General features: G+C 39.7%; 1 protein-coding gene across 1 annotated transcript in view; it reads right to left on the bottom strand.

The window, feature by feature from the left end:
• Positions 1 to 5,519: 5,519 nt before the first annotated feature.
• Positions 5,520 to 26,291, bottom strand: part of LOC136139040 (leucine-rich repeat-containing protein 37B-like) — a 36,994-nt gene continuing 16,222 nt past the window's right edge. Inside the window, exons 6-12 of the mRNA XM_065897964.1 lie at positions 25,190 to 25,261; positions 24,571 to 24,645; positions 15,594 to 15,712; positions 13,439 to 13,574; positions 11,770 to 12,073; positions 11,242 to 11,346; positions 5,520 to 5,573 (exon numbers count right to left, since the gene is read on the bottom strand). Coding sequence (XP_065754036.1) covers positions 5,520 to 5,573; positions 11,242 to 11,346; positions 11,770 to 12,073; positions 13,439 to 13,574; positions 15,594 to 15,712; positions 24,571 to 24,645; positions 25,190 to 25,261 — 865 coding nt within the window. The remainder of the gene's footprint in view (positions 5,574 to 11,241; positions 11,347 to 11,769; positions 12,074 to 13,438; positions 13,575 to 15,593; positions 15,713 to 24,570; positions 24,646 to 25,189; positions 25,262 to 26,291) is intronic.

Genomic DNA, 26,291 nt, shown 5'->3' on the forward strand with positions numbered 1-26,291 from the left:
TTCTACACACAAAACTGAGGATCTTTCAACAATTAGACAGGGACCTGATGACCCATATGCTGATTTTGTAGATGGATTGTCACAGGCGGTGGGGAGACTCACTGTGGACGGACCCACTGGTACAACTGTAGTTAAGCAGCTTGCTTTTGAAAACGCTAATAATGCACGTCAGGCTGCGATTCGACCTTGAAGGAAACGGGGAACATTGGAGGACAACAACAACAACCTTTGTGCGGACATTGGACCTGCTTATATACAGAGTGCTGCTATGGCTGCAGCATTAACTAAAGTGGGATTTAGAAGCAATCAAAGACTTGCTTTAAATGCGGAAAGGCAGGTCATTTTGCTGGAGAATGTAGATCTTTTAATCCTAACCCTAGTCCTTCCTTCCCTACTCAAAAACCTCCAGATGGTCGAAAAATCCCTGGTTTATGCCCTAGATCCAATAGGGGAAAACATTGGGCACAAGACTGTCGCTCACTGGCCCACAAGGATGGGACACCACTGTCAGGGAACTCCTCCCGGGGCCTTCCCCGGCCCCAACAAACAATAGGGGCGATGTCTGTGTATCCTCCTCAAATGATCAATCAGACATTAACCAGAAACAAAAACGTACAATATCCTCGCTCTCCAGAGCAACACCAGGAAGCGCAGGACTGGAGCTCAGTACCTCCGCCCAATATGTATTAACTCCTGAAATGGGTCCTCAGGCCCTCTCTACGGGCATCTATGGACCTTTACCCAAGGGTTTGATGGGACTATTATTGGGAAAAAGTAGTGTCACCATGAAGGGTTTAACTATTATGCCAGGAGTCATAGATTCTGACTACGAAGGAGAAATAAAAATCATGGCACAAACTATTAAAAATATAATAACTATTTCTCCTTGTGATAAAATTGCACAATTGCTACTTTTGCCCTTTGTACCTCATGGACAAATTTTACAACATCAAAAGAGAGGAACAAAGGCTTTTGGATCATCTAATGCTGCCTACTGGATTCAGAAGATAGGGAAAGAATGTCCAGAAATGAAATGAACCATTAATGGAAAGGTTTTTTCAGGTTTGTTAGACACGGGAGCTGATGTCTCTGTTATGACGCAGATACACTGGCCTAAACATCAGCCCGTTAGTCCTACTATTACAGAACTTCAAGGACTAGGACAAAGTTCTTCTCCTGTGCAAAGTAGTCAGTTATTATTATGGCAAGATAGTGAGGGCCATTCAGGATACTTCCAGCCTTATGTTTTGCCTGGGCTGCCTTTAAACCTCTGGGGCCGAGACATATTAAAAGAAATGGGAGTATTGCTTTATAGTCCAAATTCTCAAGTCTCTAATATGATGTTGGATCAAGGATTTCTTCCCACAAAAGGGCTGGGAACAAATCAACAAGGAACTGTCTATCCTATTGATGTGAAAATAAAAAATGATAGACAAGGTTTGGGTTTTTCTTAGGGGCCTTGGATTCTCCTCCACTCACTGCTGATCCAATTACTTGGCTGACTGATGACCCTGTATGGGTGGACCAATGGCCCCTCACTAAGGACAGATTAGAGGCTGCAGAGTAGTTAGTTATAGAACAATTAAAGTTAGGACACTTAAAGTCTTCCAATAGTCCTTGGAATACTCCTATTTTTATTATCAAGAAAAAATCTGGAAAATATAGGTTATTACAGGATCTAAGAGCTGTTAATAAAACTATGCTAATAATGGGAGCTCTTCAACCAGGCCTACCCTCTCCAACAGCCATACCACACAATTACCATCTTTTAATTGTAGATTTTGCTTTTAGCTTGCCTTCCTTAAATTTTAAGGAACCCATGAGGAGATTTCAATGGAAAGTATTGCCTCAGGGTATGGCAAATAGTCCTACATTATGCCAAAAATATGTGGCTCAGGCCTTGACTCCTGCGAGAAAAAGGTTTCCAACGTTATATCGCATACATTATATGGATGATATACTTTTAGCCACTGATAATATTTCTTTATTAGAGACTGCTTTTCAATTTTTACAACAATCCTTACAATCATTTGGCTTGGTCATTGCCTCAGAAAAAATTTAAAGATAATCTCCATTTTTATATTTGGGAAAATATATTGATAACACTACTATTAGGCCTCAAAAACTGCAAATTCGAGTTGATAATTTAAAAACATTAGATGATTTTCAAAAACTACTTGGAGATATTAATTGGCTAAGGCCTTCCTTAAAACTTACTACTGCTCAATTACAGCCTTTGTTAGATATTCTTAAAGGTGACTCAGATCCTCCTTCTTCACGCTCTATGACTCCAGAAGGATTTCAAGCTTTACAAATAGTTAATAGAGCTATCAGCTCTGCACAATTAACTCGAATACATACTCACCTGCCAATTTCTTTAATTGTTTGTCCAACACCTCATGTACCTACAGCTGTTTTATGACAAACTGTTGGGATTATTGAATGGATTCATATGAAAACTACACCCTCTAAAGTTATTAGCCCTTATTATGAACTTATTAGTAATTTAATAATGCAAGGGAGAACTAGATGCTTACAACATATAGGAATAGAATCTTCTCAAATTATTATCCCTTATTCAGTTAGTCAGCAAAATTGGCGTTTTCAACATAGTAATGAATGGGGACTTGCTCTTGCAGGATTTCCAGGAAACCTAGAATGTTATTATCCTGCTGATAATTCAATTTAGTAAAAATAATCTTTACATTTTTCCTTCTGTAATCCAACAACACCCTATTCCACATGTACCTTTGGTTTTTCCCAGCGGGTCCTCCTCAGGAATGGCTATTGTACTCATTGACGACCGGACAAAATTGACTGAACAAACTCCATTGACTTCAGCTCAGCGTGTTGAACTACATGCTGTCATTATGGCTTTTGAGCATTTTCCCTCTGTGTCTCTTAATCTGTTTTCTGATAGTAAATACCTTATTGATCTATTACTTCTTTTGGAAACTGCTACTGTAGGACATACTAATGACCCTGAATTATCATCCTCTTTTCGTTTAAAGAGGGAATCCAGCTTATTCGTTCCCACGATGGTCCTGTTGCAGCTCTACATAACCGTGCTCATTATAACTTGCCTGGTCCATTGTCTAAACAATGCGACTGCAGGTGTTTTAACTTGATCTAAACGTAATCTTTATCCTGTGCATTTTCCTCCCAAAAATAAAGTTAAAGTTACTCTTCCTCCTCAATCTCTTTTCCCTAAAGCAGGACATATCCCAATTTACCGTACTCCTCCTTTCCGTTCGTCATGCTATCAAGAATGGCTAATGTATTGCATTCGCTACTTGCGTACTGTAAATAAACATGGTTTATATCCAGGACGCCCTTACGTTACGGTGAGTTATGATCAAACTCCTTTACGAGCAGCACAGCACTCCCATGCTTTACATCATCAGTCAGCTACCACCTTACGCAAACAATTTTCCCTTGCTCATGAAGCCGCCCGACAAATTGTTAAGCAATGCCCACAGTGCTTCCCTCACCTTCCTGTTCCACATCATGGTGTTAATCCTCGTGGATTATTACCTTGTCATTTATGGCAAATGGATGTTACTCACATCCCCTCTTTTGGAAATCACAGTTTGTTCATGTCACTATTGATACTTATTCTGGTTTTCTCTGTGCTACAGCACAGACCGGAGAGGCTACCAAACATGTTATTACTCATTTATTACATTGTTTTGCATTTATGAATATTCCTAAAATTATTAAAACAGATAATGGGCCCGCTCACACTAGTGCTGCTCTTGCAACATTTTGTAGTTCATTACAAATTACCCATATTACAGGCATTCCATATAACCCTCAAGGACACGGTATTATAGAACGTGCAAATAGATCTTTAAAGCTAACGATTGAAAAAATAAAAGAGGGGGAATTATACAGAACAACACCACATAACCTTATAAATCATGCTTTGTTTATTTTAAATTTTCTCACCGTTGATAAATTTGGCCATTCTGCAGGGGAGAGGTTGATGGCTAGCAAATAGATGGCTCGCCACAGCTCACAACAAGTTTAGAAGTTGAAGAAGCTCTGCAACTCTCACGAAAATTTGACAGTGTTGATTCAGAGAAAGAAGAAGAAGGAGAGGCGATCAGATGGCAGCATTAAAATTGAGGATGCGTTTAGCTTGTCATGCAAAGTATACATGGATTTGTGTTACTCCTTATAAGTATAATGACTCTATTTGGGAATGGGAGAAAGTAAAAATGCATCTGCTGAGTGTTTGGTCAGATAATAATATTAGTCTTGATCTTAAAAAGTTAAATGCTGAAATTCAGGATATGCAAAATGCACATCTTGACATTTCGCCAGAAGATGTAAGTCAAACTTTACTGGATCATTAAAGTGGTTAAACCCTCAGTCTTGGATTACTGGAGGGTTGTCAGGATTTATTACCCTGGCCATAATTTGCCTATTATTGATAATAATCTTCTCATGTCTGTTTCGTATCCTCATGCAACAATATACTACTCTCGGCACTAAGCTTCATGGAATTATTTTGCAACAAAAATTAAAAAATAAAAAAGGGGGACCTGTGGGAAACGTTCAGCCTTGAGAGCCAGCTGCGGACATGCCAGGCATGCCGCCGCTGCTCGAAGGGACTGTGCCTACTTGTTCCCCTCCTTGTTCCATTCCACAGGAGATAAACCACCAGGGCCCAGGGATCAGAAAGAATGGAAACTGAGACGAGCAAAGCTGTCTCCCCCCTGCACACGCAGGTTATTCTGCATGATTCTGGGCTTATGGGTTTCCTCCCAGAGAAGTTCATCTTGAAGCCGAGACAGTCGCTAGATGATGTAAACCACCATCTGACAACCAACCTCCATTTTTCTAGCCTATATAATCTGCAATTGTGGCATAATAAAATTTGTCTTGCAACCATCAGTTGTCTTGGTCCTTCTGACCTCATTCGTCAGTGCTACTACAGTTCCTTACCCCTTCCCTTCTGACCCTGGGCGGTGAAATCCTCTTTCTACGGCAGGTCCGTGGCATAAAGTGGCCCCCTTGTCCCGAAAACGCCCTCCTAGAACACAGAAAGGGAAATATTAATTCTGCATCTCCCCTGCTTTCTCTGGCCACAGTACTTTACCCTCCTCAAATTTACCTGACTCTCACTTTCCCCTGAGCTTCTCTTACGCCGCAGAAATCGAAAAAAGCCCCTTGGAGGAAAACACACACACTTAGTGTTACATGTCATTTTTCATCTCTCGCACAACGTGTTATCTCTGGTCTTATTAGGACTAAACGGGTACCTCAGTCCATAATCACAATGAGCAAAATCACCACAGACCCGGGATCTTGAAATTCATTCCATGCATGCTGGCCTTCCAGTTCTGTGTCTGTCCAAAATGGACCCCCAGTGTCTCCGGGGAGACCGTTGCATGTGGCTTAGCATGGAGTATAGGCAGGATTTTCAGCCCCGTTCACCTTTCCTGGCCCTTGGCCAAGTGCCCTCATGCAGTGAAAACACTGCACAACGGCGCTGGGCAGAAACACGTTACTCTCTAGATGCGCTTCACACCAGTCCGCTTCGGACTTAGTCGCACATGCAGCATTTGCTGGGGGTGTGGGTGTGGGGAGAAGGTGCTTTTATTGTCCTGGATGCTCTATCCTGTAAGTTGAATCACACCAAGTAAACACGTGAACCCAACGAGCAAAGTTATCTATAGCTCTGACTTTCACACTGCAGGGTGTCACTGAGGGGCCAGTGAATTGTGGAATCAGTTTAAAGGCCATGACCAGCAGGGAAGCACAAAATACTCTTTTTGAATACAAATAGAATAGAACAAAAATCAGAGTGCACAATAAGTGTGTTTCAGAAACTACTACTGTCCATATAGTATGTGTCTACTGAATTGTGACATAAAATCTAGCTCACAGCCCAAGCACACTGGGATCAGTAGAGAAGTCCTCAGTGGAAAGGGACCATCTTCTTTTTGATAATCACTAGCAGTATGACCATGTGACAAGATATTTTCCCTTTCTCTTTCTCCAGTTCCTTATTATAAAAGGAAGAGAAAAACTACTGTCTAAAGTTTCTCCCAGTTAAAATTCTATGAGGTTTGGATAAAGGGAATAGAGAGTAGGGGCCTGAAAAACAGTAGGATGAGAAGGGAAGTTTTCTTGCCACTTTACAGAAGGGACTCATATGTTCTACCTTTCGCCAGCTTTGAGTGAGGCCAGCCCCTAAATCCCCAACCATATGGGCCTCCCGACCCCAGAGCCTCCTAGAAGGCCTCTGGTCTGGCCTGATGCCTAGGAACCAGGCATCAGGCCAGCAGGAACAGGTACAACCAAAACCCCTCCCCGTCCACCCTCTTTCCTTAAAGGACTAGTGAAAGCAGATGAATCTGTGCCAGTCCGGTTCTAACTCAGCTTGGGCTGGGGAGCTAATTCTGCTGATAGATAAATTAGGGTAAACCATTAGGGTAATTAAACATTCTTGTAGCCTTTGGTGAGGAAATGGAAACAGATGAGTTCTACGTTCTCCTCTAGTTGTAAAATTCTGCTTTCATAGACCAATATTTACCTTCTGCTGCTTTTTCTATCTTCGTCTTTTGCGATTCTGTGAGAATAAGTCTGTTTTCAAAGAAAACATGATCATGATTAGCCATTACAACTATTTCCAAATCCTTATTCAATCCTTTTTACTTTAAATCTTATCTACCCAGTGAGATGATAACTTTTTAAGGCAAGGAATTCTACCCTGTTTAAAAATCCTTTGACTCTTCCACAGCACCTAACTTAGGGTCTTGCATGCAGCCGGCGATATATTTTATTTAATGTTTTAGATAACGTTCAACAGATAATTCCTAATAAAAACTCTTAGAAGTAGGAAAAGAAAATAAAAGTATCCAGCAGAAACCTAAGCTTTGTTTTAAAGTCAAGAACAAGAGTAGGATGCCCCTGATTACTGCTACTATTGATCATTGTGGAGGAGGTCTTAATCAGTAAGATAAGAAAAACGAAGTATTGGAAAGGAAGAGACAAACATATTTGCATATGAAATGAGGGACCTAAAAAGACCAAAAGAATCAACCGAAATTTTACTGGAAGTAACATGAGGAAGATGGCTCCATACAAAATCAAGAGATCAACATATAAGCCTCAATAGCTTTCCCATATAACACAAATAACTAACTAAAAAACAGAAGAAACATCCCATTTACAATATCCATAAAAATAAATTAAGTACCTAGGAATAAACTTAACCAAAAATGTGTAAGACCTACCTATGTGATGAAAATATTAAAACTTTTCTGAAGGACATTAAGAAGAAGTACTTACATGGCATGAGATACCATCCTCCTAGAATGTTGTAAAGAGGTCAATTCTCCTCAAATTAACCTACAAATTCAATGCAATCCATTTATATCTAAAATAATTTTTAAATAAAACCTAGCCAGTTGACACTTGGTAGAGAATATATGTAAGTATAGTTATGAAATGTATGAAAAAGAAGGTCAAAGAGTAGGACTTTGCCCTACCAGATATAAAATATGTTATAGAGCAACTAGAATTAAGCAGTGTGATATTGGTACTGGTACAGGACAAGATAACTGGATCACAGAATAGAGTCCAGATGAAGAGAGTATATTAGACCAGGGAAGAAAGAATAAACCATTCAGTGAAAGATTTGAAAACAACTAGATCTTCATGTAGGGGGAAAAAGTTAGATCCCTTACCTCAACCACACTAAAAAAGAAATACAACAAATTCGAGACAGATTATAAAAGTAGTTGAAGAAAATATTAGAGATGATTTTTACGTCATGAGGTGACAAAGGCCTGGCTAACAAAACCCACCCCACATGAGCCATGAGGAGAGGATGGGCAGATATGGTGGCAGACTGTCAACACACCTCCTACTCTTCACAGCCCTTGCCCCCTTTTCCCCTAGACTGTTTGTCTTCTTCTTGTTGACGCATAAAACTCTTGGGAGTTCCCTGGTGGTCCAGTGGTTAGGGCTTGGCTCTTTCACTGCTGTGGCCCAAGGTTCAATCCCTGGTCAGGGAACTAAGATCCCGCAAGCTGCACAGCATGGCCAAACCCCACCACCTCCAAACAAACAAACAACTCTTCATAGTAAAGAAATACTGGCTTTCATTGAATTTCAGGGTTTCAAATCTTTCCAGTGTTTTTGTCTCTAAGGAGACACGACAAAAGAGTGGAGTAGGGAGCACAAGCTTTGCAGTCGCGTGAAACTGGCTTCTGCTTTTGGTTTGGCCACTGGGCCCTCACACTGATCTCCTTCATCTATGAAGGAGGGATAGTAATATCATCCTCACAGGACTGTGGGCATTAAATCAGACAATATATGGAAAACTCTTCAACTTACGCTTGGCATGAATCAGTGCTAAGCTGGTGTCACAGGCAAGATGGTGGAATGTATCAAAGGCTCTGCTTGTGGCATCAGGCTCTGAAGGCTCTTTCCCACCATAAGATTATAAAAATATTGCTTTTTTTTTCTTCTAATACCTTTATGTGGTCTTTTTTCACATTTATGGAAATATGTTTATTTAAGATGAAAAATGGGGATCTGCTATTATTGACCCCCCAACGAGTTAGGCAGCTATTCTATCACCATTTATTCATTTTCTTCCAGTGACTGGAATATTAAAACATGACATTTCAAAAGTCTTAACAACCCATGGGTCTATTGCTGGACTCTATGCTACTTCAAATAAATATTCGGCTGCATTATTCCTCACTGTGGAATTGACATAATGCCTCATCTCTCTTCCGTTCAACCCCATTATTGTCTACCATAGGAAGAACACTGCATGGCCCCTGTCCTCAAAAAGCTTATCATATAAGTGGGGAGAGGAAATAACGGTTAGGACTCCTCGCTTTCACTGCCAAGGGTACAGGTTCAATCCCTACTTGGGGAACAAAGATCCCGCAGGCCAAAACAAAACAAAACAAAACAAATGCAAGGTTAAACTACCTAGAAGTTAAAAACAATAAAAAGGGGACTTTCCAGAAATTCTAAAAAAGCAAAAGGCCATATGCCACCTGGAGATGTAGAGGGTACAGTCTGGGCAATGGCCAATGACTAGCAAGCTGACCCCATGCCAGTCCCCAGCCTCCTGGCTCAGAAATCATACTCTTCCTCACCAAGAGAGAACTCACGTCTTCCTGTTGTGGCGGTCGCACTTTATCAATATCACAGGATTGATCAAAAATCAGAATGCCAGGGCTTCCCTGGTGGCGCAGATGGTTGGGAGTCCGCCTGCCGAGGCAGGGGACACGGGTTTGTGCCCCGGTCCGGGAAGATCCCACATGTCGCGGAGGGCCTGGGCCCGTGAGCCATGGCCGCTGAGCCTGCGCGTCCGGAGCTTGTGCTCCGCAACGGGAGAAGCCACAGCGGTGAGAGGCCCGCATACCACAAAAAAAAAAAAAAAAAAAAAAAAAAAAATCAGAATGCCAAATTATTACTTGACAATGAGAAATACATCTCTTCTACACACAGGGCATCCGTGTCTACACAATGAGAGAATTACCTTCTGTGGAGACAGGCCTCCATAGCACACTAAAGCACAGTCATACAATCGAAGGCTACTTGGTGAGAACAGAATTAGAAAAGGAATCAGCTGAATCGAGAATTTAATGGGAAGGCCTGAGGTAGCTGGATCCGTCCATCTCCTCAACAGGCACAGCCTGGCTAGGGGGCCTGACTCTTCAGTTATGCTGCCTAAGGTGCCATCTCTACTCTCGGGCAATGTGAGGATGGGCACTGCCCATGTTGGTCTCTCCTCACCTTTTCTATGCTTTCACTACTGACCAACCCTCCTGCAGATAGACACATTTCTCTTTAGAAGTTAGTACATCATGTCAGGTTGTATTCAAGTCTGATAGGGCTGCAAGCCATTGGTCCTTACGCATCTCTGCTCAGCTCCATGACGTGCTAACTTTGGTGTTTCTCTCTTGGGGGGCTGCCTTTTTAAAAACTGCTTACCACTTTTGTGAGTTCTGAGGGGAGGGACTGCTTTGCTATGGCCCCTAAGAAATGGTGACAAACCTCACAGGACTAGGATCAGGAGGGCTGCAGTATTCAGGGAAGGCTTTACGAAGAAAGATACCTGAACTTGAGTTGGCTTTTCAGAGATTCATAGGACTCCCACAGGCAAAGCAAAATAAAGGAATTTTAGACGGGCAAAGGCACAGACAAAAGTGGGAATGGGTATGGTGTAACGAGCGTGTAGTGAGGAGCCGCTTTGGCTGGAATGGAGGGAGGCCGTTACAAGAGAAAAGGTCAATAAAGCAGGTTGGATTCGCAGGGTAGAATCAAGATTGTCAGCTTATTAAAACCACTCTCTTAATGTTAGCAACTGCCTGTGGGGAAAAGTAATAAACCACTGTGTAACTGAACAAAAGGTAGACAGGCTACCTCCAGGAATAGGCTACTATAAATATGACATACTTTAGGGTAGCCTGCTGCAGAATTTTACTTGCAGTGGTTTAATGGAACCTATCTACACAATTCCTAGTATACCGGAGAAGAAAGATGCTAAGTAAACCTAAGGAATTGAAAAGATCACACTTTTGTCTTTTAGGCATGTCCTTTTACCGCTCCCAGGGTGACTAATAGCTCCACGACTTTGGAGATCGTATACCGCTCATCATTTCAGCCAACAAGGAAAGAAATCAAAAGTAGCATGAGAGTGACTGGTGAGTACATCAAATCAGCATCGTTTTTTGAGTTGAAGGAATTTTACTATCATGTCAACTCTGGCCTTCTTATAAACTTAACTTGTCAAAATAGTCCAATGGCTTGTTATCATGGATCCAATTCCATAGAGATTTCCTGGGAGTGGAGTTCCTTTAAAAATCCTGTGGGGACTTCCCTGGTGGCGCAGTGATTAAGAATCCGCCTGCCAGTGCAGGGGACACGGGTTCGATCCCTGGTCTGGGAAGGTCCCACATGCTGCGGAGCAACTAAGTCCCTGCGCCACAACTCCTGAGCCTACACGCCAAGAGCCCGTACTCCACAACAAGAGAAGCCACCTCCGTGAGAAGCGCGTGCACCACAATGAAACCCCAACGCAGCCAAAATAAACAAAAAAAGAAAACACAAAAAAACATCCTAGGAATATACTTTTCAGTAAAAGAACAAAGTGTATGTCAGTCCTTATGACTAAAGAGAAGAATCAAGTAGTAGTAGGTGGAAAGGTGGATTTCATTCTCAGTTTGTGGGTTCTGAATCTGAATTAATTATTGTCCTTACCTTAATGAGACAGAGAATTATAAGCCAAATCGTCACTACTACAGATATGGATATTGCCAAGATGAGTCTGTTGTTATAGCCATATCCTGGAACTTCTTTTGTGAGCTAAAAAAATAAATAACAACTTTTTAAAAACAAGGAGATAGAAGGGATGAAAACTTACTATTCTTAAACCTATTCCAAACGATAGCTAACTATTCTTAAACTACTATAAAACCCAATCCTTTCAGGCGTGTAGCTTCTATAAGAACAGGCCAAATTTAATGTTGTTAATCTTATCATTAGCATTTTCTTCTACAATTTATTTATCTACAATTTATTTATCTTGTGTTATGCATTTTCTCATCTGCCCCAGGAATAGTGGCACACTGTCTAAATGAGCAAAGTGGGAGATCACTGTCTTAGCCCGTTTCATGGCTGAAGATAAGATACAGACTAGGAGCCCGTGGCATTCCTGCTTGGGCACATTAATGGCGTGTCCTAAACTGAGTAAAAGTCCAGGTCCCGTGTGTCAGGGGTTATCCTCACCTCACTTGACTCCTGCCCTTTCTGCTCACTCTGGGCTTCTGTGCGCTCACTGATACAGTTGTCAGCTTTCCACTGGTCCATATCCCATCCCGCTTTGGACACATTTACTTCTTGCCGCTTGCTGAGAAGCTTCATCAGGAGGCCTGTTCTAAAGATGAGGTTGGCACAGGCCAGCTGCACGTGGGTCTCCGAGCAGTTCATCTTTAAAGTCTGGATAACATGAGAAATGAGCCTTCGCACGTCATTGTTGGGGATGAGGGACCGTAGCTGCTGGTTTAGCTGAGTTTCAACTTGATCACCCGGGGATGTGAGCCCTGGGAAAGCGAAGCCTGTGGGCTTAGAGGATAATTCAGTGCCCGTGTTGTGGTCCTCCCATCGTGTTTGGTTGGTGTGTTGAACAGTTGGCATACTGCTGTCTGCAGCAACAGTAGAATGTGCAGGGGACACGTTCCTATGGGTAGTGTTTCCAGGGCCGGTTCTTCCTGGCAGAGTAGAGCATCCTGTAGAAATAATTTCTTCAGAAACATTGTGTGCAGTATTGATTTCTGAAGTAGTGTTTTCTGTAGAAGGGTCTGAAAGAGAAAATAATTCTGGAAAAGGCTTTTCCTGAGAAGTCACTTCTGAAGATGAAAGAGCCTCTCGTGGAGGGGAGTTTATGAGACTCCTCAGTACAGAGAACGGAGGGCTTGCAAGCATCACTCTATTGAGTGAACTTTTCTTTCTGAACTTTCGACTCCTTTTGCCTTTGGGTTTTCTGTGGACCCGATGAGACCTAATTTTATGGAAGATGTATTTTTTTCCAGTATGTGAGATTAGTTCGAAGTCCTTAATATTTCTAACACTAGCCTTCGCATCCTCTAAAACATGAATAGTGTTGGGTAAGTCTTTTGATCTGCTTTTAACCTCAGACGGGGATTTTGGAGGGATGGAGGCAGAAGGCCTGCCCTTGAAGTACTGTTTCCGGGAAGAGGAGCCTGCTGCCTTGTATTCCTTTAGGAATGAAGACTCTGCATTGGAGGAGTTTCCCACCAGCTTCCTGGGCCTCTGCACCAGGAGAAGCTGTTTCAGCTTTCTTGGGGATGGCCTCCCGAGCCTTCTTTCTTCGGCAGTGTTCGCCTCAGACGGCTGGGCATTCTGTTTCCCCCTGACGCTCTCATCTCCCACTGCTTTGAGGTGCATTTTCTGTACGCCCCTTGGGCCCTTGAGGACCCTGTTCACTCTCGGCAGCCTTTCCTCTGTACTCTCAGTGTTTGCTAGGCTGTCTTTCTGCGGTTGGGCAGTTTGCAATTTCTTTTGAAAGATGTAGCGATGAAACATGGCACTTGGAATGTTGGAACGCGTACGCGTGGCAGGTTTTTCTTCCTTTTTAACCTCATCAATTTTTTCTTGAGTTTCTGCATCTAACAAGTTTTCCGCAAAATGGAGTTTCCTCAATTTGTTTTTATTAGTTGAATTCTTGGGTACAGGTTTAACAGAAGGGCTCCTTGTATTGCCTTTCAAAAGGCCCTGCGGCATATCTCCATCTGGTGTATTTGAGAAAAGAAGTTGAATGAATGGGAGTAATGTTGATTCCACATCTCCTAGATTTCCCTCTGAGGTATAAGGCAGTATGTCATTTAGTGTACTGATAATATCACTTTTATTCTTAAAGTCCAGCTGCTCATTCATGAAGCCTGACAAGCTGACAGCACTTTTATCTGACGACGCCCTCTCTGACTCAACAGTCAGTTCGGTGCTGTTCTTTTTCCAGGCTTGTAACACCTTCATCAACGATCCTTCTGCATTCCGTATAGATGTTTCTTCATCTGTCAAAAAAGAAGGGACTATTTTTGATCATTGAACACTGATGGGACAGCTTTTTGTCAGTCCACAGCCAAATAAATTAGGAATCAGTCAAAGTTTGAGTGCCACTGAGGAGTAAAAGAAACCCACACTTAAGCCTATGACTGGCAACAACAAAATGTGCAAAAGATATCTCTTGAAAAAGTGGCTATCTACTCAGAAAATTCTGTAGCGTGAAATATAGTAACTATATTCAGGATTACTCCACTGGCTCCCAGGGGCCAGTACTCAAGGAAAGGCAAGGCTGGAAGACAAATATTCCCCTACTCAGCTGGACTCTGCAGATCTACTGTGACTCCTCACATTCATATACCCCATCCTGTCCTGCCTCAGGGGCAGAGGGTGGTGAGGCTTCCTCTTTCCACCCCCTCAGTGTGCTTGTGTTCTTGCTGCTATCACAGATGACCACGACAACAACCGCCACTAACAGGTCGTCATTTGGACATGTCCTTCTCCACCCGCCCACCGAGTCCTTTGCTCAGTCCCTGCTTCCATATATCCCAGCGCCCATAACACAAGGATCTATACAGAAAAAACCACTATGCCCACCCTGGCTCTTTGCTAAAATTTGGGCAGGGATCTGGGGTATAAATTCAGAGATTTGCCAGATTATATGCCAATGTGGAATGTTCAACAAATCAATGGAATAATACTTGAGGTCTTCAACTGCAGAAGGGAACAAGCAACTTCTGTCAGATGGCTACTTTGCTTTCATTTCATTTTACTTCTAATATTTCCAGCTTTACTTGGGGAACCATCCAAAGCTTCTGACTGTGTGAAGGTAATGTGTACCATTGTGTAGCTGGGCTTCTCTTTCAAAAGGATTAAAAGTAGTTTTGGTGAGGGTCAAAGGAGGAGAGGAGGGTCATGAGAAAGGAGGAGCATGGGCGTGCAGAGAGCCCCAAACTGGGGACAGGAGATCGGGGCACTAGGGTCATAGCACTTAACACCTCTAATCTTGTTTTTTCTCACCTGTAAAAGGAGATTAAAAATGCCTTTTCTGCCCACATCTGGGGGAGAAGGGAGTAATATAATTAGTAAAACAGTTGTCTAGGGGAGTTCCCTGGTGGTCTGGTGGTTAGGACCCGGCACTTTCCCTGCTGTGGCCCGGGTTCAATCCCTGGTTTGGGAACTAAGATCACACAAGCTGTGTGGCACGGCCAGAAAAAAAAAAAAGCCGTGTTGAAAAATCAGCAATATTGTCTTTATATAAGGTGTAAAGTGTTATTTGTATGATGTGCTCTAGATCACTGAAAGAGACTTGCATTCAAGCTACCTGGGCATGAAAACACATTTTGGAAGTCATCAAGTTAGTGCCAATAAATCTAATATATAGAAAAATAGTTGAAACCCCCTGAGTGTCTTGTGGATAGAAAAGCTTGAGATTCAGAGCAAGCTCAGAGCTAGACAGTCTAAGAATAAACTAGCTCTCCCATCCATTAGAAGGGCTAGGTAGCAGCTTCTGGTTATGGAACCAGAAAATCTCAGGCTCCAAATAGGACATAAAACAGCATCACTTGTACTCTTTATAAAATTGCAGAAACACACAAAATAAACAAAAATATATTTACACCTCTCCTATGAGACAGAGTACCTGAGACTTAATGTATATAAAATCAGTTTACAAAATGTGATGCACTATATGAATAAGTTCTCATTTGCAGAGAGCACAGTATAGGATATGTGGTCATTAATGCGAATTCCCTTCCCCCTTCCATTCCTTTCTCTTGTTCCTTTATGTATGCGGATCAGTTACATTATTAAGCTAACAACGTACCTGAGCTATTATTAGCTTAATAATGTAACCAAGAATCTGATTTTTAGCAAAGGGGTAGTTCTTAGAAACTTAGGGATCTAGAACTCTGAATGAATGAATTAAAACAATGCAATTACACCACTAATTTTAAAATTTATCATCATTGATTAAAAATAAACGTTAAAAAATTAAATTAAAAATGTATTATCCCACAATTGAGACTCACCACAAGGTGTCACGTCTGTCAGGCATTCACTGTCACAACTCAGCTTGACTGTCTTACAGGCAACCTCAATAGTATTGTTAAATTGGCAGAGGCAGCAGCCCATACGGCTAGGTAAGATCCTATAAATGGAAACACTGGTCATTAAATGTGTGATAAAAGAGTTACTTGAGTGGGTAGAAGGGGTAGTCCAAGGCCCCCACAGACCAGTGCAAAAAGGAGTTCTTGGGGCTCATGGGCTGGAGAACAGGATAGGGGCCGGTTGGCCAATTGCTGCTCTTGACTGTTGTAAATAAATATAGAGAAGGAGAGAGGTGCCCTACAGAAGGATTAGGATGGCAGTAGGTATGGTATGTCTAGAAAAAAGGGAATAGGGATCAGAATTGGGTGACATTGATCTGTAATTTGATTCAGAAATATCTCCTTCCAACCCAAAAGCCTTTGGGTTGAGAGTACACAGGAAGAAGGCAGACTTCTAAGAAGAGTCTGAATAAGACCTCACCTTCTGGAGTCCCTTTCTCAGTTCCTATTTGTCAGTAGTAAGATATTAGAAGTTATTTTAGTAATAAAAAAGCATCATTTGGTTAAACAATAACAGAGATCGCATTGGCCAAATCTAGACAAATGGAACATTCCAAAGAATAACATGATCATTATAATAAGGTATAACATAGTTAATTTAAAAAAAAGCACAAGAGCTCATAATGATACTCAAAATTAAAAGTGGGGAGCTCTTCTCTATAGAATCATGTCAGCTAATAAATGCAAAAGGAATGATAGATCAGGAAGTGTCATTTTACAACTATCAATGTAATAATCGATTAGGACAAGGATCATCATTGATGCACAGCTGGGTGAAGAGTTGTTTGAAAGTAGGATCTCCACTGATCCCAAAGCATGGCACCTCATATTATTTATCAATTACCAAGGGGAAAAATAACTTCACAATGGAGAGATATGGAAGATACCAGCTTAATCAAGTGATCAAACTTAGCACTGGGCCACCTGAAGTGATGAAGTATGAAGACTACATCACGTATATAGTATTCTTCCCCAAAATGTTTACCTTGAATCAAATGAGGAAACAGACAAATCCAGATTGTGGGACAATTTACAAGACAACTGGCTTAGACTCTTCAAAAATGCCAATGTCATAAAAGACCAAAAAAAAAAAATAGTAGGGAAATATTCTAGATTAAAGGAAACAAAGATATGACATGCAATGCCTAATCTTTAATTGGACCCTGTATCAAAATAAAACAGACTTAAAGAATGTTATTGGCTACTGGTCAAGATGAAGTAACAAGGACCAATTTAACCTCCCACCTGAAACAATGAAAGCATCAGGCAGAACATATGAAACAACAGTTTTCAAGAAACTGGACCTCAGGCAATACAGTTCAGTGATCCCCAGGAGATGGAAAATGAATGAAGTGATACCTGTAATAGCCCTAACTTACTTCTCTGAGAGAGTTTCCAGGTCATGGTACAGGGAAGAGAAGTCCAGGCCGAGCCTGGTGTACGCCCTGACTGAGGAAATGGAGCTGAGAGTCTGGGAAAACCAAGGTAACTAGAGTTCACAAAGCAGAGTATCAGAGAGAAAAGAAGTGCACAGACAAAGAACTCTGGAGGTATGCAGAGGGATCTCTTGAGAATTCAACACAGTATTGGTCAGTACATTTGTGTGAGGAATTACTTGATGCCAGGAAAAGAACCACAAGAAAGGATTAATAATAAGAAGAACTGGATATCACACAGGGCTGTAGGAACAGTACCTCTTCCTACAAGTCAGACTGGAAGACCTTATGATACTCAGAAAGGACTTGTCTCAGTAGTTGCAAATAATGAGCTCCAGACTAAAGGCTACGTGGACTCCCACCCAGCGAATCTTAACAGCTAGACATAAAAGAATAAAACTGTTTTGAGTAACTGAATTTCACCCAAAACAAAGCCCAAGCATTTTACAGGAATATAAATATATATAGCACACAATAAACTAAACTCACAACATCTGTTATCATATGAAAAATTGCCAAGCATGCAAAGAAGTAGGAAAATATGACCCATACTGAGGAGAAAAGGCAACCAATCAAAACTAACCCATAGTCTATGCAGATGTTAGAATTGGTAGAAAAGAACATTTAAAAAGGTGTTATACATGGGGCTCTCCTGAGCCGGCGCATCCGGAGTCTGTGGTCTGCCACAAGAAAGGCCACAACAGTGAGCAGCCTGCGTACCACACACATACAAGAAAAGTTATTATACATGAAGAAAAGGTATTAGAACTGTATTTCAGTTGTTAAGAAACCCAGACTAAACACTGAAAATGTTAAGTAGAGGCACGGAAAATGTAAAACAGACCCAAATTGAGCTTCTAGAGATTAAAAACAATGTCTAAATGAAAAAGACATTGAATGAGGTTAATGGCAGATTAGACACTGCAGAAGAAAGGGTCAGTGAACATTAAGGCATAGTAATAGAAACTATCCAAAATGAAACAAAACGTGTAACAAAACAAAACAACAAAAATGAATAGAGCATCAGCAAATTGTGCAACAACGTCAAGTGGTCTAGTACATGTGTACTTAGAGTCCATGAAGCAGTGGAGAAATACAAAAATTTGAAGAAATAATACCCAAAATTTTTCTACATTGGTAAACACACAAAGTCAAGAAGATCAATGAACTTTAAGCATAAGAAACGTGGACAAAACGACACCAAGGCACAAAAAATAATCAAATTGCTCAAAACCAGCAATAAAGAGAAAAATTTTAAAGCAGCCAGAGGAAAAACCTATACACTACATACAGAGGAACAAAGATAACAATGACAGCAGAATTCTTGTTGGAAACAATGTAAACAAGAACTCAGTGGAATAACATCTTTAAAGTAGTGAATTGAATTGTATCAAGCTAGAATTCTATACCCACATGTGTCAAAACAAAAGCAAAATAAAGACTATCTCAGACATACAAAAGCTGAAAGAATTCATTACTAGTAGACTTTCACTATAAGAAATGTTAAAAGAAGTATTTTTAAGCAGAAGTAAAATGACACCAGATTGGAATATGGATCTACACAAAAGATTAAGAATACTGGAATTGGGACTTCCCTGGTGGTGCAGTGATTAAGAATCTGCCTGCCAGTGCAGGGGACACGGGTTCAATCCCTGGTCAGGGAAGATCCCACATGCCGCAGAACAACTAAGCCCGTACGCCACAACTACTGAGCCTGCACGCTAAAGCCTGTGTGCCACAACTACTGAAGCCCACGCACCTAGAGACTGTGCTCTGCAACAAGAGAAGCCATCCAATGAGAAGCCGGTGCACCACAATGAAGGGTAGCCCCTGCTCGCTAAAACTAGAGAAAGCCCAGGCAAAGCAAAAAAGACCCAATGCAGCAAAAAAATAACTTAAAAAAATACTTTAAAAAAATTTTTAAAGGATTTTAGTCAATCAATATATGTCTCTGACCAGAATGGAATTAAATTAGAAATTAAAAATGCTGAAAAAGCTCCAAATATTTGGAAACTAAACAACACACTTCTGAGTAACTTTGTGGTCAAAGAAGAAATCAGAAGGGAAATCAAAAACTATTTTGAACTCACTGAAACTGAAAACATATTATGTCAACATGTGGGATATGCTAATGCTGTACTCAGCTTCCTCAACTTCCACCTTAAACTGGAAAAACAAGAGCAAATTAATCACAGAGTAAGAGAAGAGCACAATAAAGGTCAAAGTAGAAATAAATGAACTGCAAAATAGAAAAGTACTATAGATATTAAAAGGATAATAAGAGAATATTATAGAATACTTTATACCAATAAATTCAATATGAAATGGACAAATTCCTTGAAAGACATGCACTAGTAAAGTTTATTCAAGAATAAAGATATTAAAGAAATTGGATATGCAGTTTAAAACCTTCCAACAAAGAAAGCGTCAAGTCCAGGTGGCTTAACTGATAAATTCTACTGAACATTTAAGGAATAAAATAATGCCAATTCTACACAAACTCTACCAGAAAGTTGAAGAGAAGGGAATACTTCCCAACTTATTTATAAGGCCAACTTTCACTATACCAAGATTAGACAATGACATTACAAGAAAACTATAGACCAATATCTCTCATGAACTCAGAGGCAAAAATTCTTAACAAAATTTTAGCATATCAAATCCAATAATATATGAAAACATGATACATCATGACCAAGTGGGGTTTATCTCAAGAATGAAAGGTTGCTTTAATATCTGAAAATCAACTTACCCAACTTAGTACACTAAAAAAGAAAAATCAGGACATCTCTGGTGGGGCAGTGGTTAAGAATCCACCTGCCGGTGCAGGGTACACGGGTTTGAACCCTGGTCTGGGAAGATCCCACATGCCATGGAGCAACTAAGCCTGTGCACCACAACAACTGAGCCTGCGCTCTAGAGCCCGTGACCCACAACTACTGAGCCCATGTGCCACAACTAGTGAAGCCCGTGCACCTAGAGCCCGTGCTCTGCAACAAGAGAAGCCACGGCAATGAGAAGCCTGCATACTGCAACGAAGAGTAGTCCCTGCTCGCCACAACTAGAGAAAGCCTGTGTGCAACAATGAAGACCCAATGCGGCCAAAAATAAGTAAACAAATCAAGAAAAGAAAAGAAGGGAAAAATCACATGGTCATTGCAATAGGTGCAGGAAAAGAATGAAAGAATCTAACATCCATTCCACATTAAAGAAAAATACAGCCCTCAGTAGACTAGGAATGGAAGGAGACTTCCTCAACTTGATAAATGACTTCTACAAAATACCTAACATCATATTTAATGGTGAAGGACAAAGTACTTTCTCTCCAGGATCAGGACAAAGGCAAGGATGTCTGCTCTCATTACTTCTATTTGACATTGCACTGAAGGTTCTAGCCAGTGCCATGGGGCAACAAAAAGAAAAGAGATATTCAGAATGGAAAGGAAGAAGTAAATCTATCTTCATTTGCAGATAACATGATTATGTAGAAAACCTGATAGAATCCACAAAAATACTACTGGAACTAAAAAATGAGTTTATCAAGTTTGCAGGGTACACGATCAACATACAAAAAGATTAATTTGTATCAACAATCAGAGATCAAAGTTTTAAAATACTACTTATAATAGAATCAAACAGATAAAATACTTAGAATAAATCTGACAAAAGATGTAAAAGACTTGCACACTGAAAACTGTAAAATATTGCTGGGAGAAATTAAGGAAGACCTAAATAAATGGAGAGATATAAAGTATTCATGGATCAGAAGATTCAATATTGTTAAGACATCAATTCTCCCCAAATCGATTTATAGATCAAAATCCCAGTAGGCTTTTCTATAGAAATTGACAAGCTAATTCTAAAATTCATATGGAAATAAAATTTAGAATAACTAAAACAACTTTGAAAAAGAACAAAGTTGAAGAACTAACAGTAACTGATTTCAAGGCTTATGAAGCTACACCTTCAAGACATTGTGATAGTAGTGTAAACATAGACAAAAAGATCAAAGGAACAGAATAGAAAGTTCTGAAGAAGAGAGATGTGGAGAACTGACTTTCAGGTTCAAAAGTATTTAAGTGGAGAAACGATAGTCTTTTCAACAAATGATGCTGGAAAAATTGAATATCCAGGTGAAAAAGAAAAATGAACTTCCATCCAAACCATATACAGAAATGAACTCAAATTGGTTCAAAGATCTAAATGTAAAACATAAAACTATAAAACTTCTAGAACAAAACAGGTGAGGGCTTCCCTGGTGGCGCAGTGGTTGAGAGTCTGCCTGCCGATACAGGGGGTGCCCCGGTCCGGGAAGATCCCACATGCCACAGAGCGGCTGGGCCCGTGAGCCATGGCCGCTGAGCCTGCGCGTCCGGAGCCTGTGCTCCGCGGCGGGAAAGGCCACAACAGTGAGAGGCCGGCGTACCGGGAAAAAAAAAAAAAAAAAAAAAGCTGGTGAAAAATTTTATGACCCTGAGTTAGGCAAGATTTCTTAGATACAACACCAAAAGCATAATCCATAAAAGAATGAAATAGATAAATTAGACACCATCAAAATTAAGAATTTCTGCCCTGCAAAAGACACTCCTGAGAGAATGAAAAGATGAGTCACAGAATAGAAGAAAATACTTAGCAACTTACATATTGGATAAAGGACTAATTTCCAGATTATATAAAGAACTCTCAAAACTCGAGAAAAATACAGATAAAAAATTCAAAGATATACAGATGGAAAATAAGCATATGAGAAGATGTTTGACATGATTAATCACTAGGGATGCTACAGTGAGATACAACTACACACCTATTAAACTATCTAAAATTAAAAATACTGAGCATACCAAATGTTGGCTGCAATGTGAAGAAAATGCAGCTCTCATACACCGCTGGTAGAGACGTAAAATGATCTATAGCCCTCTATGGAAAATAGGTATTCTTTAAAAACTTAAACATAACACTTACCAATGATCCAACCATTCTACTTGCAGGTATTTACCCAAGAGAAATGGAATTATACATCCATACAAAGGCTTGTTCACAAATATTCATAGCAACTTTATCTGTAATAGACAAAGACTGAAACAACTCAAATGTCCATCAATGGTGAATAGATAAACGGTGGTACATCCATATAATGGAATAGTATTCAGCAATAAACAGAAATGGATTACTGATATATGCAACAATGTGGATGAAGATTAAAATCATCATGCTGAGTTAGAAGCCAGTTAGAAAAAAGTATACCCTGTATGATTCCATCTACATACAATTCTAGAAAATGCAGACAGAGAGCAGAGCAATGGCTGCGTGGCAACTGGGAAGGGCGAGGAACAATGGGAAGGAAGAATTACCAAGAGACATTAAGAAACTTTCTGAGGTGATGTACATTTTGATTTTGGTGATGTCTTCATGGTGTGTATGTATGTGTGTGTGTGAACACAGATTATTGTATGTCAATTATACCTCAAAAAGCTGTTAAAAGAAATGATATTATATGAGAGAGACAATTGGGGAAATTTGAATAGCAAATCTTTATTAAGTAATATTATTGTGTAGGAATTTAATTTCTTAAATACTGTGTGTTAACAGTATTGTCGTTACATAAGGAAATACTTTTTAATACGCAGAGAGGAGGGCATCTAGCTGACAAGACAGGGATCGCAATTGTGGCAGATGCTGTGGGAGGCTGAGGAAGATGAGGCTAGAGCAGTGACCAATGTGTGACGGCATGGTGAAGACAGTCATTGGTCAGCTGACCTGACAAAGACGGTTGGAACAGACTGCTAAATGCAGGGCCCTTTCCGCATACTAATCTCATGCAATCCCCTCAACTAGCCTTGGCATAACAAGGTTTCTATTAGCTTTCCATATTGTAAGGGGGATGGCACAATTTAAGGTGCAGTAAGTTGTGTAATAAACTGTCACAATAGGGTCCTACAGAAATAGTTTTTTAAACTGCAAAAAAAAATGAAACTTGACCCTTCCCTCACAACATATATGAAAATTAACACAAAATGAATCATAGACCTAAATGTAACTACACAACTTCTGGAAGAAAACAGAGGAGAAAATCTTCGTGATTTTGGGTTAGACAATGGGATCTCAGACAAAGATTTCTTAGATAAGACACAAAAAAGCACAAACCATCTAAGAAAAATTGCTAAGGGACTTCCCTGGTGGTTAAGACTCCGAGTTCTCAATGCAGGGGGCCCGGGTTCAATCCCTGGCCAGGGAACTAGATCCCACATGCATGCCGCAACCAAGAGTTCGTATACCACGACTAAGAAGACCATGAGCCACAACTAATGAGCCCATCTGCCGCAACTAAGACCCAGCACAACCAAATAAATTAAATAAATATGAAAAAAAATTAAAATTGCTAAATTAAGAGTTCATCAAAAATTTAACACTTCTAGTCTTCAGAGACACTTTAATATAATGAAGATAAGTCACAATCTGGGAGAAGATATTTACTAAACACGTATTTGAGAGAAAGGACTTTTTCCATTGCTTTTTATATAAAGCACTCCTAAATCTCAATATCCAATTAAAAATGGATTTGAACAGACACTTCATTTAAAAATATATTTGCACATGAATAGACACTCAACATCATCAGCTATTACAGAAATGGAAAATGTGGCAAAAACCACGAGATGCAACTACACACCTACTAGAAAAGCTAAACTTTTTTTTTTTTTTAATATAAGAATCAGGTGAAGATATGGAGCAACCGCAACTCTCATAGACTGCCCGTGGGGAAGCAAACTGGCACAGGCACTTTAGAAAACAGTTGAGCAGTTTCTTAAAAAGTTAAATATGCACTTAGCATATGATGAAGCAATCCCACCCTTAGGGATTTTACCCCAAAGAAATGAAAACATATGCTCGCACAAAACATATGTTCAGACACACATGTGACTGTTTTCAGAGGCTTTGTTCATAATAGCCAAAAAGCGAGAAAAAACTCAATGTTCATCAAACGACGAATGCGTAAACAAACCGTGTATCCAGTCAACTAGAATACTGCTCAGCAATAAAAAGGAATGAACTACTGACAGGTGCAACAAAACAGATGAATCTCCAAAGAGACGGGCTAAGTGAAAGAGGCCAGAAACAAAAAGCTACATTCCACATGACTTCATTCATAAAATATCCTGGAAAAGGCAACATTATACGGACAAAAATCAGATTGGTGGTTGCCAGGGGCTGATAGAGAGAGGAGGATGGATTGACTGCAGAGTGACATGAGCGGCCTTTTGGGAGTGCAGAAGTTTTCTTTACCTCAAATGTGGTGGTGGCGACAGAACTATACGTTTGTCAAAACACGTCACACTGTATATTTAAAAATAGTGAATTTTGTTAAATGAAAATTATACATAAATAAACCTGACTTAAGAAAATAATAAAACAAACCTAAAAAAACAATGGAGTGAAAATAAATGTAAGAAAAAACAACTTACAGTTTTTCCAATTCAAGGGTCATCATGAGGATGCTTTCAATTGTTGTAAGTGACACTTGTGTTGTTCCCATGTCTCTGAAGGAGAAGCCCAAACATGCGTGACAGAAAACCCAAAGACAAAAGTTCTAAACTTAAAAAGACACTGAATATGTGATTACTTCAATGCTGCCTTCTTACTTGCCATAGATGATAATCCAAAACAGCTCTTATTGAAGAAATTTAAATTTGCATCATCAAATTAATGACCTTGGTGCTGAACAGTACAATCATTTTCTATTATCCTAACTTCTCATTTTCAACTGCATCTACCTCTTTTGATCACTCTTTAAAAAAAAATAATGTACCCCTTATTCCTTTTTTCTTTCTGGGATAAATAATATTCCTACATGCATCTACATGTTCCATATCTGTATGTGTTCTTCAACACTGTTTTCATACTCTGCTGGCTGTCTTATCCATATATATCTTTTCTTAATCCTTTTCTTTGCCAATAACTCTTATTTTCAATAACCCAGTTAAAATCTAAATTATGACTTTTTAGCTAAAGTACTCAATCTTTGACGAAAGTAAAAAGGGGCAGAAATTATCTCATGAGCCATGAACCTGTTGCAATACTTACAAATATTTTAATGCTGGCAATTTAAAAAGATGAGAATCTTCAACTGTTGTCAAAGGATTACGATTGAGAATTCTGAAAAATGGAATGGAATTAAAATTATCTGCATTTTTAATTACTTCCATGAAAGCTTACACTCATTTTTTTTGGTATGGAACTTGAAGGTTAAAAAAAAAATCATTTTCTTTCTTTACCTATAAATCACCCGTAGAATCTGTAAAACACTCTTTCACTGGGAACTACCCAGGTCTCTAGATGATAAAGTGGAGAAGTGAAAGAAACAAACAAACAATAAAATAGAAAAAAAGTGGGTAGCAAAGAAAAAATATGCCAAAGAACTTTTTAGGTTAAAAACCCTCAAAGTGACTATGCTGGTAGGAAGCCCTTGCTCTGTAAAAAAGTACTATTTCTAGTGTCCTCCATAATTCAAGGTGTTTTTCTTTCATCTCCACAAATTTGTTAAAATTTCATGATTTAAACTACCCAGCTAAAGACAAAAATAGGGCTAATTCCTTGATTCTGGAGCCAAAGAAGGGATAAATCCAAGGGGAACTGGTGAAAGCCATACTCCCATCACATAGTCCCATGCGTATTCTTGTATTATAGCCTTTGTTACTGTGTATGTAATCAACTGTTTACTTGTCACTCTCCTAGATTGTCAGCAACTTGAGAGCAGAGGCCACACTTTATTGTCATTATTATTCCCGTGACTGACATAGTGCCTAATATTTACTAGGTATTTAATAAATGTTTGCTGAATAAATAACATTTTGTTTATATATCAATAAAATAAACAAATTAATTTTGGGGAACAAAATTTTATTCCAAAATCCTGGAATAGATTTTCTTCTTAGTTTTTTCTTTCTTTCTTTCTTTCTTTCTTTTTTTCTTAGTTCTTTAAAACAAATAAGGGGGAAAAAAAACCCAAAAGAAACAGGAAGAAAGAAAAGAACATCTGACTTTAGGTTAACTCTACTCAAGAATTATTAGCATATTTTTGCAGAATATTATAAAGATAATTATCAAAACTAATATCTTTTAGGTTGCCAGGCATCTGTGATCAGCATTTAACATTTAATCCTCACAGTAACCTTATGTGATATAT

The sequence above is a fragment of the Phocoena phocoena genome, chromosome 19, assembly GCF_963924675.1.
Source record: "Phocoena phocoena chromosome 19, mPhoPho1.1, whole genome shotgun sequence".
Lineage (NCBI taxonomy): Eukaryota > Metazoa > Chordata > Mammalia > Artiodactyla > Phocoenidae > Phocoena > Phocoena phocoena.